General features: G+C 39.8%; 1 protein-coding gene across 2 annotated transcripts; it reads right to left on the bottom strand.

The window, feature by feature from the left end:
• Positions 1 to 269: 269 nt before the first annotated feature.
• On the bottom strand, positions 270 to 13,938 carry BRD7 (bromodomain containing 7). Of its 2 annotated transcripts, none has more exons than XM_041458930.1 (17): positions 13,814 to 13,938; positions 13,259 to 13,467; positions 12,726 to 12,855; positions 12,296 to 12,353; positions 11,021 to 11,165; positions 9,754 to 9,864; positions 9,236 to 9,420; positions 8,351 to 8,474; positions 7,658 to 7,733; positions 7,047 to 7,154; positions 6,224 to 6,356; positions 5,355 to 5,466; positions 4,169 to 4,225; positions 3,227 to 3,338; positions 2,940 to 3,083; positions 1,736 to 1,879; positions 270 to 781 (listed from the first exon to the last, which is right to left on the bottom strand). In XM_041458930.1, exons 1-17 carry the CDS (start codon positions 13,860 to 13,862, stop codon positions 717 to 719), a joined length of 1,962 nt encoding a protein of 653 aa, XP_041314864.1. In that variant the 5' UTR covers positions 13,863 to 13,938; the 3' UTR covers positions 270 to 716. The 2 variants fall into 2 exon arrangements, with proteins under 2 accessions (XP_041314864.1, XP_041314865.1); XM_041458931.1 differs by lacking the exon at positions 13,814 to 13,938 and adding an exon at positions 13,563 to 13,759.
• Between the last annotated feature and the right edge of the window lie 665 nt (positions 13,939 to 14,603).

Raw genomic sequence — 14,603 nt, 5'->3', positions numbered from 1 at the left:
GGCTTTCTGACAAACAAGCCTAGAAGCAGACAGTATCTGCTAATACCTCTGCATAATATGAAGAACTGTCTGAGTGTCTGAGATGACTGTACCACAACCACAGGGTACTTGTACTTGCTGACAATGTTAGTCTCACTTCTGGTCATGGGTCTGAGCTTGCCCTCCAGTTTTAGGATACTGTAAGTACACAGCAAGGTTTCTCTAAGAGATTAATCCACATTCAAAGTATCACAAAGCTGAGCTTTTGTTAATTCATCACACTGCATCAGTTTTGTATAAAAAGTTTATTTCTCTTCCTCATGTCCATGAGAGTTGCACAGTAATTTTAAAAAGGGGCATGTTCAAACACTAATGATGTTTGCACTAACCAGACTCAGAGACAAGTCTATACATTGCTTCTAGAAACTTTTGGTTGAGTCCCTGTACCATATATAGGCACATTTTCATTATGCTTTGACTTTTCCAGACACTTGGCAATTTAGGAAAACTTAAATGCGGCAGAGGCGCTTACAAATATTAGAGAATGCAAAAAGAATAATTTAGTGCATTTACATAGCAGAAGTAACTAATACAAACCCTTCAAAAGCCATCAGCTCCAAAATTTAATAAACAAAAGTAGTTTAACACACAATGAACACACATGGTGAATGCACCTGAAGACTTTTACCTGGTTCTTAAACGGAATCAAACAAACAGCTGTAAGCTGAACAGAATCTTCAGCTTGTAACTGCACCACACTCATTTTCAGGGACAGTGATGGTCTTTTTAGGCTCTTCAAAGTCTGAAAGTTTACAACAGATAGCAGGTTACTGACCACAGAATGCTCAAGTGAGGACATGCATATACAGCAGAGCATGCCTCAGGTCATTTGCTATTTATGCAGACAGTCCTGTGTTAGCTGTTTGCTCTTCAACAGTCCCAGAAAATCCCGTGTTTCATTTGGTTCTGTTGCAAAGCTTCCGTGTAATGTTATGGAAAAGAAAAGGCTCAATAATTTTGAAATGGAAATTTCTTGAGCAGTTTCCTTAAAAAATAGGAATGAGTTCCTGAATTAATCCTGCTCTTTCAGTTAAAATGTTATTTAATGAAGACTTTCATAAGCCACAGATTGACTAAATTTGTTGTGTGAATTATGTTTTGTGAGAGGAAATTCTTCCTGCCCTGCCCTAACTCTGGGTGCTCTTTTGCTGTGCATGTTATAAATGGGGGAGGACACGGTCTGGCACTGAGACTCCACTGACCAGACTCCCTAATCCAGCAAAAACAGCCGCTGCTTTTGGCTGGATAGGGTAAGTTGAACTCATGCTGTCAAGTTCCAAAGCATGACAGCTTGCCAAACTAAGCAAAAGGCCTGCACAGCCAAAAGCCTGGAGAAGAAGGAATCACGATGTACTCATTTTAGCAAGTGAGGAATTTTAACTCCTCTCTTGCAACCTCATGCAAAATGGAAAAATTAAAATTAAATTAATTACTGAGATTTAAAAGCTGGCAGTGCTGTAAGATGGATTGTAGAGTAACCATGTAGCTGAACCAAAGTTCCATACATACAAAAGATTCATTTTGGACTGAGACCAAAGGCAGCAGCTTTCTATTTGAAACAGAATTTAAAAAGGAGAGAAGAACTGAAAATTGGAACCACACTACTGCAAAGTTTTACCATAAGCCAGTCTAAGGATTTGCAGATGTGGTTTTGTTCCAGTTGAACAGATGCTACAAGATGTTTTCATATACTCACCCTCTGTCAAATCTACCCAGCTGTCTTCTGTCTCAGGTAGAGGGACCGAGATTCCCATTGCTTTCCGGATTCCGTAAGTACTGACAATGTCACCTGGAGTCACTTGCTGGGCAAGTTCTTTCAGGTTATTGGTTACTCTCTCCGCTGAAAAAGATAAGAGGATGTGTTTATATGCTACATATAGACACCAAATTGCTGAATCACCCTGCAAACAGTCTAATTATTTAGTGCAAAGGCAACTATGTTAAATAATATTTCTAGAACAGAAGAGCTGTCTTGTGCTGTGTGCAGCCGTGAAAGACATCCTGGGAACCAAGAAACAAAGTAAGAAGAACAGGAGGAATGAACAGCTGCTGCCCAAGGCTTGCTGCCATCAGGAAACACCAGAAGTTAAAAGAGTAAGTTAATGAAACTTGGGCCACACATGCAGCAGCTGGGAGAGGGCTGATGGCACCCACACAGCACTGGTGTTAGTAATAGCAGGATTTTGGGATTCAGCACAAAGCTTTGGATATAAAGATAGACTGTGCTTGTTGCTACAAATGTGGTTTTCCTTCAAGAAGGAAGCCTTAAGTAGTGAACCATAAAAAAAGATAGTATTTGGTCTGGTTTAGACTTGGTGTGGTACCGACTTTGTCATATTACTTCAGTAATGTGGTTTAGTTTAGACCGTGAATAGTCTTGCACAAGTCAGTTTTACTTGCCAAACAGGCACCCTGCACACAGTCATATCTTAGAGGGCTGCCATTAACAAAAGCTGTGAAGTTGATCTGTGAGACAAGCAGGTTTGCTCAAATAACTAAAGAATGTATGACTGGTATTAATTAGTGTAACTCAACAGACTGATCACCAGATCCATCCTGGATCAAAGCTGGCCTTGCAATAATAACTTGGTAATACTTAAGCAGACCTGTTCAAAGACACTGCAAAACTCATGGAGTTATTGGTATTTGGCTATTGTCTGCCCCATGGCATAAAGAAGCTTTAATCAGTTCTAGGGACATTTAGGAATAAAGAGAAAATACTTGTAATTACTATTTAAGAGTTTCATCTGGCTTTACATCCAAAGAAGTTTAAGTTACTCCTCTAGGCCTAACAGAGCATGTAATCTACACTACAGCCCTTGAGACTTTTTTTTTCTTGGAGTTGATACCAGTTGGGACTTGATCAATTCTGCAAGAATGATCAGAACAAGTGTATTTACCCAAGTGCATTTCTCTGTAAGATGGACCCAGAAGACAAATCATATTAGGCGGTGGTTTTGTACTCAGTCGTTCATTTTGAGCGTCCTGGAGTTCTCTGAGCAGCTTTGTTGTTTCATCAAGTTTCCTCTGGAAGATTTCAGCCTCTGTTTAAAGAGAAAAAGAAAGTCCTGACTAGTAAGACCTAAGTCTATTTACTTATTTTACGATACAAAATATTGTGTAAGGGACTGAGAAACTAAAGGAGTTACAGACATATATCAGAACTTTCACTACCACAAAGACTCACCCTCAGAATCAAACTCTTCTATAGGCATGCCAAAGTTTGTAACTGCTTTTAGAGCTGTAAGTCTGTCGCTATTAGCAGCCTCCAACCTGGCAGCAATATCAATTTCCATACTCTGAAAAAAAAACCCCAGCAAGTAATAATGTAAATAATACTTGGTTCAGCCTTGAAACAACAAAATTGTCTGGGGAAGATCAGAACACAAAGGTAAGGTTAGCCTGATCTACAAAAGTAAGTGAACATACAGAGGGAAAGCTGAAAAGACACCCTGTATAACTTTACTGTTCTACAGTTATTGTTTACTCATTCTATTTCATATGCAAATAGAAATCAGCATCTGCCAAAATCACTGGGGATATGCACAAACAATGTGGTAACTTAAGACCAACATCCTACTTAAAAAGCAGTTTAAGACTTCCTTCAGCTCACCTAAAGGAGATTTTATCAAAGATCTGAGGGCAAAATTCAAAAGGAATCTGGGTACTGGCTGCAGATGAAGAAATGCTCCAGGAGAGCACCCTGGCCCTAGAACTGCTTTCTCTAATTGAGCAAAGTTTGGGTGGAATGATTTGACATCTATAATGTATTGCCTATAAGGGCACAAAGTGAGAACTTCTCAAAGACTGCTACATATTGTGTACATTGACATTACAAATTCATGTTAAACGAAACCATATTAAAATAGAAACAAAGCTACAGTTCTGAACAACCACAAACAAAAATACATAAGCATTTTCTTCCAGGTCTCTTAACATATAGTTAAGACTTAACGTTTTGGAGAACCTTAGTCTCCTCATGCCTACAAAGAGACACACCATTTTCACAAGATTTACAGCTTGTCAAAGTCTCAGTGTTGTAGTACAGCCCTGAAAGTTTTAGGCTGTTTTATAACTGTGAGCTTGGACAGGTTGGTTGGAGAAGTTAATTAATACAGAAAAATGTTACCTTTACATCTTTCATTGCATCACTTCTTTCCTGTGGGCCTTCAGCTTCCTCACATGGCTGAATAAAGAAAGGATTTTTAAAGAAAGTGTTAAAATTACTCTTTTAAATTCAAAGTAAAATCTTACAAGATGCCATATTCTAGGTAAGTATGCAACGTCATAATGTGCTTTCACTGTAAAGCAAGTTATAATGCAGCTATTTTTTAGGGTCTTTCTTGGGGTACTAATGTTTACTGAAATACATTTTTTCAGCTCAGGTTTTATTTCTCTTTGCAAAGTTCACAGCGATGTCACATCAGAGACTGATGTGCAGGAAGAAGAGGAAGGGTGTTTATTAGAGGCTGAAATGTTTTCTGTTTCTGTATGCAATTGTATTTCTCTTAATACTGCCCAGAGTACGAGGCCAGACCCTGAGAGTCAGTGCCACTACTGGGTACAAGAAAAGAGCTAAACGTGTAATGCTAAGGAAAGGTGTGAGCTGAGGCAAAAAGGTCCATGGACTATTTCTAGTATTAATTTAGGTAATATTTGACTCATTAAGGCTACAATCTGTTTATTTCAATAGCTGGCATTAATTTGAAATTCAAAGCAAGACTTTTAGTTAACAGGAACTGTTCAGAAGAGATTCTCAAATAATTCTTGGATTGTCAATTAAGTCAAGGTTATCAAATGAGCCTCTTTGATTCCAGTAATGTTTAGCACGGACAGGACTGGAATTTCCTAAGAATTTGAAGTGACTGCTCAGTGTTTTTACATAGCACATGAGTGAGTTTAAAAGCATGGTACCAAGTAAATGGAAAAACTACATATTAATTCACCTGAACTAAACAGTGACAGCTAGGCATGTGATAAAATTTTCATGGAAAAAAGAAGTCTGTCAATGATTACCTCAATTTTAAACAACTACTTAGTGGTCTTGAAACAGGAGTTAGTGATAATGGGAAGGGGATAATGGACAAAGAATGGGTAATTATATTCTATGTACAATATGTTAATATTCACTAATTAACAATACAATAATTGCTTTCCAGAAAATCCTGCCACTGGAGGCAAAGATCAGTCTTTACTTTCCAATTCTATCAACTGAAAGAAAGCCCATCAACAGGATTAGCATCGTCTTCCTCTTGCTTCAGAGCTTGTGTGCTAAAACCAAAAGCCAGATAGATAGTACACAAATCCACCCTTACCATTTCTAGTTCTCTGAGAGCTCTAGAATGTCCTCCTTTAGTCAGAACATCCAGCAAACTATCAGCCATTAGGAGAGGATAATCCTGGGATTTCATAAAAAAATCTTGAATGCTGAAAGAATAAAGATAGTTCAGGTAACTACTTTCATATCAAACATTTAATGTAAAAATGTTATGCAAGGTCAAACCATTATGTACAGCACAGAAAACGTAAGAAATAGGACAGTATCTGATCAAAATGGATTGCTTTAGTTTAATGATGCCTGCCTTCTGTAGCTGAGGAATCCATTCTGAATGGGACACTGGAAAACTTGGAAAAGTGTAGTGTCTGAGGCAGCTGCATCAACACGAAAGCAAACTTGCACAGGCCCTTCACGTTTACACTGTACTAAAGTATTCCTCCCTTTCCCAAAAATTTGTATCACTGTGCCTGCTCCTTGTGACACTCTCATAAAACAAAAGAGGTTTGAAATTTTTACAATCAGGAATAATAAACAAACAGAATTATTTTTACAAAGCTGTATCTCATTCAAGGCAGTAATTAAGGTGAAAAAAACCCACCAGTTTCTATAAACATTTGTAAAACTCAAAATTCTTCTGGCTTTGAACGTGAGTCCTTAAGTTATAAATACATCTAAGTTTAGACAGTGTACTCCTAGGAATCAGCAGCATCACAATTCTTCCTCCAATTACACTTTAGAGGCAGGTTCTTCTACTGAAGTATTTGTTTCTTACACAAACAAACCCCTGTGAGCTATAAAGATGGCGGGGCCATCACTCCACAGCAAAGCCAGCCCATCCTGCAGAGAGTTTCACCTAACTGCCTCTGTCCATGGGAGCTGTACTGTGCATCCTGCCTGCTGGATTACCTGGAAGATCCTTGATTAGAGTCTTCCCCATATGTTGAGTAGATTAGGTCAGAATCTTCTTTGCTTATGTTGGCAAATGTCGAATCATATGTTGGTGCATAGGAACTGAAGGGTCCGTAATTCAAGTATGTCACTAATGAATAACAACAGCACTAATTATTACCCTGCTTTGGATGCTTCACTAGAAATGAGAAGGGGCTCCAAAACAACCCCCAAGAAGAAACTTTAAAGGAATGTATTTCTTAAGGTGAAAACAAGCCTTCACAAACCATCTGTTCACAATGTAACAATATCTAATAAGATCTAAATCAAATGCATTTTTATTTGCAAATATGTCATTAACATCACTGTGTGCCTTAGCACTACATGAAGAGACTGATGCTGGAAAAAGGTTCTCAGGCTCATCCCTGCTCTTTTAAAGCCACCAAAAAGGTTTCTCTTCTCAGTGTAGATAAAAAATAAATAACTTGCCCCTTTCCTATGTGTAACTTAAGCAGGACTCTGTGATGTGCTGTTAATTGTGTAATAGATACAAAGAATCATAGAATGGTTTGGGTTGGGAGGGACCTTAAAGATCATCTATTTCCAATCCCTGTGCTTTAAAGGGTGAAAATGGGAGAATGGGACAATCCATCAGTGCAAGTTACCAAACACCCAGTGCAAAAACAACAACTAAATACAACACCCTGCCGTGGGCAAGGACACCTAATAATGTGATTTTTAGAAATTGTTAGATCCAAATTTGTGTGCTAGTAACAAGATACACTTTATTTATATAAGAAGAAAGATTTGTATTCTTAAAAAAAAAATATACAGCACTTACCTGGAGTAACCTTGTTTCTTTTGTCTTCTTTGAACCCCTGTAATGTATTAACTCCTGACTGAAGCCTTCCTGCTGTCATTCCCAGCCTCACAGGGCAGTAACCTGGTTCTGCAATAGGACATATCAGAATATAGAGAAGGCATAGGAAGATGACTGAACTGATTTAATACTCAGCTAAGAACTCAAATAGGACATGGCTTTCAAAGTGTGCTTTCCTATCCAAATGCTTCATGCTAATGATCTGGGACCCAGACAGTTCCCAATTCTAAAACATCTTGTGACCTTCTGGGTCAGCAGACACTGCACTCTGTACATGGACCAAAAATAAGAGGATTCCAAGAAATTCTCCAGCAGCAAGTGTTCTTTTGCAGCTTCCACAAACAGCTGACACAAATCAGAGAAGCAACAGCACTGAGGCCTCCCACCAGCTGCTCCTAACAACAGCCACAGCTGAGGCCCATCTACGTGATCCTTCAGCTGCAGCTTTTCCAATCCAGATCTTGATCAGACTGGAAAGAGGCATTCAGTTCTTGGCCAGGATTTGCTCATCTGTCCCTGCAAAGATGCCAGGTACGTGGAAGTCACGTGTTACCTGAACCATGCCTACTCACCTCCTGCAGCGAGGTCAACGGGATTAAGAAGGCCCAGAGTTGTTGTACCATCTGGTTTTCTTCTTTCGAATTCACACTGAAATAAGATTAGACTATTTTAATTTGCATAGTACTTGAATTCCTGGTCCTTAAACTAATGAAAACATTTAATGAAACTGTCCTATCTGCAGGAATAAGAAAGGAAATCAGTCACTCAGAATCGAGTGCTGCTCTAAATTTTTACTTTCACTTGATAATTTTATTATTGGTATAGGCACAAAGAATTGAGATATCATAATAAATATTAATGTTTCTGCAGAGGCCAAGTGACAAAAAATGTAGAAAAAGAAACACGCATAGTACTACCAATCTGAGTTTCTTCTCCTGTAATACTAATAACCTTTGATCAGGTATGTGTCTGTTTCAGAACTATGAGATTTTTGCAGGTCAGATTCATTTTCTTGAGCTTTCTACTATTCATCCTTTTCTATTACTTTATTGAAAATTTTAGCTCAACTTGCTCTGCTGATGAAATTCAGCATGCATTCAAATAGCACTTTTTTTTTTAACCTTATGATTTTACATAGATGATAAATGGTGTAAAATGGTGTAAGCTGCAGTAAAAGCAGACAAGAGGTTTCAACTGGTATAAGAGGCCAAGGAAACCTGATTTATGGAAAAGGGAAAGGAGCTACCAAAGCCCCCAGTGCTTACCTGGCTGTTTGCAAGGCGCCTGGTTAACTTCCCTCCGGACTCCTTAACAATCCGATCAATCTGCTCTTGTTCCCTTTCCAAGCTATTGCTTCGTAACTTGTCTTCAAGCAGGTCTTTATCCTTCCTGTGAATGCACCCACACAACTTAGGGACTAGCTGGACACCAACTGGCTAAATAACACAACAGGATACTGTGACAATAGTTTTAGCCTACTCTGTACCTGGTTTTGTAGACAAAACAACCAACAACAAAAAAGAGTGCTATTGAATATGACTGTATGTAATACAGCTGGGGAAGGCATGTGACAAAGGTTTACATCAGTAAACCTTTACAGTTAATCACTGTAAAGGTCTCCCACAAAACTAAGATACTCTTGGTATATTAGATACTCTTAATTTTAGTATCCAGCATTTATTTTCCTAAATATTTACCATCTTCCTATCTTGTATTTCTAGATATGAATAGCTATTTCAGAAAGTACACTTTCTGTAGCTAGGCAACTGTGTGTTTCAAATACAACTACTATGTAAACAAACAAAAAGTAATCAAAATTTGCTATGTAGCTTTTTGTACCAAAATGTTTAAAAGCACGTTTGCAAGCCTTCTCCAAAACTACACAGTGTCCGTGAAATGGACACTAAATCAGAAAATAATTGAAGGAATGGAGTTGATGAACAGTACCTACCCTCAAAAATGATTGTATCATAAATGATTCTAAACTTATTTGGTTTTAGTAATTAGGATGCTTTATGTAAATGTAGCTCCCTTGAGATGAAAATGTCTAAGTAGTACCAAAGAGAAACCCACATCCATTGGACCCTAAGTCATCTTGCTTCTGTAGCACTTAAAAGGTGTATCCTACAATGACTCAGACAATACTTCACTTTTTGTGCTCTTTGCTAGGTGTTTTGAATGCTTTGGTGTCACCATCCATAGGTTCTCCTCTGTCTTTCCCAGGACCATTTTCCTCTTCTCCAGTTTGCTGCAGTTCTGTCTTGTCCTTCTGCTTCCTTGTCTTCTGTAGGTCAGCCATGAATTCTATACTTTGTTTCAGGCTCTGAATTCTCTCCTGAATAACATGAAAATCCTTTTATTTGCTGCTTCAATGAATATTTTTGTAACCTACCCACGGAGACTAATTTTATCTGAGTTCTTTCTTTCTTATGCTAGCAAACACAGAGTCTAGAAGGTGAAATACTAAATTCAACTGTTTCCACAATGACTAATCTGGCAGCATTACTAAAACAATGTACTATTTATATTCCAATATACAACAAGCATTTGACAAATACCAAGCAAGGTTTTATTAATTTTCAAGAGATCCCTGTAAAGGGGATAAACAGGGATAAAAAAAAAAAGAAGCAGTATACTTTTAAATATTTTGGTTGGTGTTTTTTGTTACCTGGCTAAGTATCTTCATCCCTGAGTGCAGCAGTTTTTTTGCAGCTTTGTAGTAAACGGTGTCTGGTTTGTTGTAAATCATTGCATTATTACACATCAGTTTGAAGTTATCCTGTTCAAAAATGAATAATTTTGGAATGAAAGTTAATTTTCCAGTGTACTATATACTGATATTCTTGTTGCAAATAGGGTGTCTTGAGCTTTAGGGAAAAAAACTTAGACAAATACTTTAAATGAATGAATTTAAGAAATCTATTAAAAATGTAAACAGGGATAAGTATGTAACTCTGTTTTAAGACTTGAATTTATCAACCCAAGAGACATCCTTGAAATACTCTAAGTGTACTGTTTGTAGTTTTTAAAGCTTCAAAGGAAGCCCTCTTGACTACAGCTACCCACCTCCTGGCCAATCAGCAGCCATTAAAACAAAGTGAAGCAACATAACAAAGACAAAGAAAAGCTGCAGTGCAAAGTTAAATTATTACAAAGACTATCCCAAAGTTTTAGTTACAATGAAGAAATGTATGCTTGTTTGTAATTCAAGTGAGCTGGAAACTGCACTTCTATACTCACTGCAGCCTCTACAGGTGAATATGTTTTATCACATTCTCATTTATTTACAAAATTAAAATCAACCAGAAACAGCTGTTACAACAGGGAATGCTCGTCTAAGTTTTGGAAATCTAAAGAAGAATGTGTAAGAAAATACAACCAATACTATTAACTAACATCTGCCTAATTGTTAATTACACACAAATTACACCTCTCAGGCCCTCATCTAGCCCAGTAAAGAACTAGAGTATTTCTGATGAAGAAAACAAAACAAAACTAGGTCCCACGTATTTTGAAAGTTCAAGGAGGCTTTCAAACCAGGACCTTGGATCCATTAGGCACACTACAGCACCAGGACATGTGATTGCTGTCAACAGGATCAAGCTCACAGTGCCTTCACTCCTTGATCTCCATGACCAGACTAGCCTGGGAAAGCAAGAGATCTAAAACAGGCTGAAGGACAAACTGACAGACTCCATGCAATCCTGCATAAAACCTAAAACCATCTGCATCTTTTTGAGATGCACATTTACAAACCAGAAGTGTTTTCTCTTTTACAGTCAGAACTCACTTGCTCACAAAAATTCAAGAAGAAACATTTCTTGAGGCAGAAGTACTGATTCATCTTGGCATCTTTCTACTCCCATAAAATACTAGCCTTCAAGTGAATTGAGCATAACACATCTCTGTAGTCAAAACAAAATTCAAAACATTACCTTTAATTCTTCTATGGACTGGTACCCATTGTTCTTGATCTTCTCTTTCATGGTACTGAAATCCATTGGGTTTTTAATGATCATGGAATAGCCAGGGGCAATAAAGTCAGTCACAGGAAATGAAAAGAAAGAACTTGGATCCTTTCTGTTAAGAAATGAAAGATGGTTTTTTATGTTTCAACTTATAACAAAGAACATACTGAGTTTGGAACTAAATAGAAAGGAAATAACTAAGCTGAAAAGGAATCAGAACTATAAAGAGAGAAATAGCTTGTGTCAGCACAATCTTTCCCTTTCAAGGTTGAAAAGATCTCATATGCAAACCCATGTACCAAAAAAGTACTACAAATGCATTTCAGAAGTTCTTTCTATATTTTGATAATTATCTGTGCTCCCCAGAAGATAAAAAAACCCCAAATTTTTTTAAAAGGCTTTACATTTTAACAAAAGTATTTTATACCATATTAGAAATAATTAAAAAATTTAAAAAATATACAGAATATAAGAATATTCTTGTCATTTATCGTTTACTCAGAAATTATCAAAGAGAAGAGACAGGATTCAAAATCCAAGTGTTGTTTTTTGTATGCACAGAAAGGGAGCCAAAACGAACACGGGTATCTTTTGATAGTTTAAATTTCTTGAAACTGATACCACACCTAGGTCTTGCAAATTTACAGGTAAGAGAAAACTTGCAAACCAAGTTTCAAGATCAGTCTGGTGAGACAGCTAAAGGGAAAGATCTTTCAACCACTCTTGCACAAGATGCAGATACTCTTAAAGTCACGAAAGATTATCTTAAGTAAGAAACTACTCTAAAGAACTGCAGACTTGATGGTTTTAACCAAAAAGACATATGGTTAGTAAAACAGTAAGAGAACATGGTTGAAGTTTTCAAATGCATTCTTCCTTTTTATTGTAAATAATGCTAAAATAGAACTCAAGGTAAAAGAAACTTTGGCAAGTTAATTATAATTTCTTGTGCTTTCCTTTCAAAAGCTTCCTCTAAAGAAAGCATCACATTATTGGAAAACTTCCCTGGTTTTGAAGGCTTTTTAAAACTACTATGAACTTGAAACTGGAGGTGTTCACAAGAAGCCTAAGCTGAAGAGAAATTCTAAATACACTTTCTTAAACTAGCACTTAAATTCCTAAAATAGGCCTCTTAGCAATATATTTACCAATAATATTTTCACTGAGCTCTGTGTGTGCCCCTTCCCTTACTGGATGTTATTTTCACTTCACAGCTCTGCAAGCCTGTAGCACAGACATTACCTCTGCAGCTGTCTCATGAGCTGATTCAGAGCTTCCTGAAGTGGTGTCTGCTCCACCTCTAGAGCAAAAACAAGGAGAGGGGGAGAAACTGTGAGGCACAACTGACTGCAATTCCAAGATATTACAAATCAACCAAACAAAACTGACGCACCTTGAGAATTCAGTATAAAGAAAAGAACACCATGGCAAACCCCACAATACCTACAGGGGATCTACTTTTCTCATTGCCCTTACTTCACATTCTGCTCACTCTGACAGATACCACTCTGCAAAGGAAGTGTACAGAAAACTAATTCCAAACTTTGTACAATATGGAGAAAAACAGATGGCACAAAATGCCAAGTCACTTGCTACAGAAACAAAGAGCAATAAAACATGAGTCAACTACAGAAAACATGAATTAGCAAAAGAAATGTCTTTTTCCCCCTACCCTCCTGCTTGGATAAAGAGCTCGTCAGTGGTTTCTCTGGTGACAATTCCATTCTGACGGGGGTCTGACATTTCATTTCCTGCTCTCCCTCACTGTCTCCATGGTCTCGATCTCGTTTCTTTTTATCCTCCTAGAAAGATTGTTATGGAAATGTAAGAAAACCTGCAAAGCCTGCATTATTAATGTACATAATGCTCTCTAGATTTTTCAAAACATATTCACAAAGTTTAGAAAATAAGAATAGTTTGTAAGTGCTTAAAAATTCTGTATTCTTTATGTACTGTCTCCATCTGCTGGACACTGAAATAATTCAGCCGTACAATACAATGTACCACTGAATTAGTTGTTTAGAAAATGTGACAGCTATCTGGTGCATATCCTTAAAAAATGAGACAGGAATGCCTCACACACCGAGGCTGAACGCACTCCAGCTTAAGGATACAAGTTACAGTCACATCTGCTGACCTTTTGATGTGAAACCTAGAGAAAGTCAAAACTTTTTTTTGCTAAAATGCAGTAACATGAACACATACCTTAACTTTTCTCCTTCTTTTCTCCTTTTCTTCGCCAGGAACTTGTTTTTCTCCTTTCTTCCTCTTTTTCCTTTTTCTGTCTTTGTGTTTTTCATGTTCAGATTTGTCTTCGTAGAGGCTGGAATCAAGTCCAGCATTTCCAGTGGAAAGCTCAGCAACTTCATTTCCTCCAACTTTCAGCACCAGCTTCAATGGCTTTTCTACGTATTCTTAAACCAGCAGAGAAACAGGCTGTGTGAGTACCAGATAAAACACACTCCTGTCCTCAATAACCCCGCGCGATCACTCCTCTTCCTCACCGCACCATTTCCTCATTTCCAGTCCCTACAGCTGCTTCTCCCCCGCGCAGAGCCGAGCCCGCCGCCCATCTCCCGACCCCGGGCCCGCCGGGGAGTGAGGGCCCCGCTCCCCGCAGCCTCAGCCCGCAGCGTTCAAACCTCCCCGGCGCTGGGCCCGGCGGGGCGGGGCGGCCGCCGCCGGGGGCTCCGGGGCCCGCGTCCGCTTCGGGCCGCGCTGCCCGGCGGCCTCTGCCCGCCCACCCCCGTAGGGACCCACCCTCGTAGGGATGTTTGTCCGACTTGTGCTTCTTGTGCTTCTTCCCCATGGCCCCGGCCCGGCCCGCCCGGGAGAGGCCGCGCTGTTGAGGCGGAGCACGGCCCGGCCCCGCGCGGCCCGCAGCGGGCGATGGCGGCCGCAGCGCCCCCTGGCGCGCTGGAGGTCTGGCGCAGGCGCAGCGGTGCGCGGCTGAGCGGCAGCGTGGCCGGGCTGCGGCGGGATCGGGGTCTGGATCCGCGCTCGGGGCATTTCCCCTTGTGAGCAGCCCCCTCCGCTCCCCGGGCAGCATCGCCTCTCCAGAACCCTCCCGGCATCCTACCGAATCATAGAATGTTCAAGGCTAGAAGAGACCTTTAAAATCATCCAGTCCCGGTGTCAAACCGGCACTACCCCTAAACCTCATCACCCTTAAACACCTCTAGGGATGGTGACTCCACCACCTCTCTGTGCAGCCTGTTCCAAGGCCACATCACCCGAATAGTGATTTTTTTCTAAATATCTAATCTGATCTCGTCTGTCCTGCGCCTGCCCGCAGCCTCTCCCCTCACGCAGCCGCCAGCAGCTCCTCGCTGTTCCCCGGCGGTGCCCCTTGCTCCCGGCCTGAGGCGGGCCGTGCCCGCGTCCCTGCCCCTCTTATCCCGCCCTTGGGAACCCGGGGCAGTGCAGCTCTTCAGAGATTTCGGCAGAATTCACGGAGTCACAGAGTCCCTGAGGCTGGAAAGGACCTCTGCGGCCATCCTGTGACCGATCACCACCGTGCTAACCAGACCCTGGCACTGAGGGCCACGTC

This window comes from Pyrgilauda ruficollis, unplaced genomic scaffold, assembly GCF_017590135.1.
Source record: "Pyrgilauda ruficollis isolate IOZ18807 unplaced genomic scaffold, ASM1759013v1 scaffold13, whole genome shotgun sequence".
NCBI lineage: Eukaryota > Metazoa > Chordata > Aves > Passeriformes > Passeridae > Pyrgilauda > Pyrgilauda ruficollis.
The sequence above is the reverse complement of the archived record's forward strand: the minus strand, read 5'-3'. Positions and strand labels throughout refer to the sequence as shown.

Excerpts from the sequence above, each read along its gene's own strand:
- BRD7 (XM_041458930.1), bottom strand. The coding sequence starts at position 13,862 with ATGGGGAAGAAGCACAAGAAGCACAAGTCGGACAAACATCCCTACGAG. Across the intron at positions 13,468-13,813 it reads GGACAAACATCCCTACGAGG|AATACGTAGAAAAGCCATTG; the intron begins GTGGGTCCCTAC and ends TGCTGGTTTAAG. Across the intron at positions 7,155-7,657 it reads CGTTGACCTCGCTGCAGGAG|AACCAGGTTACTGCCCTGTG; the intron begins GTGAGTAGGCAT and ends GTCCTATTGCAG.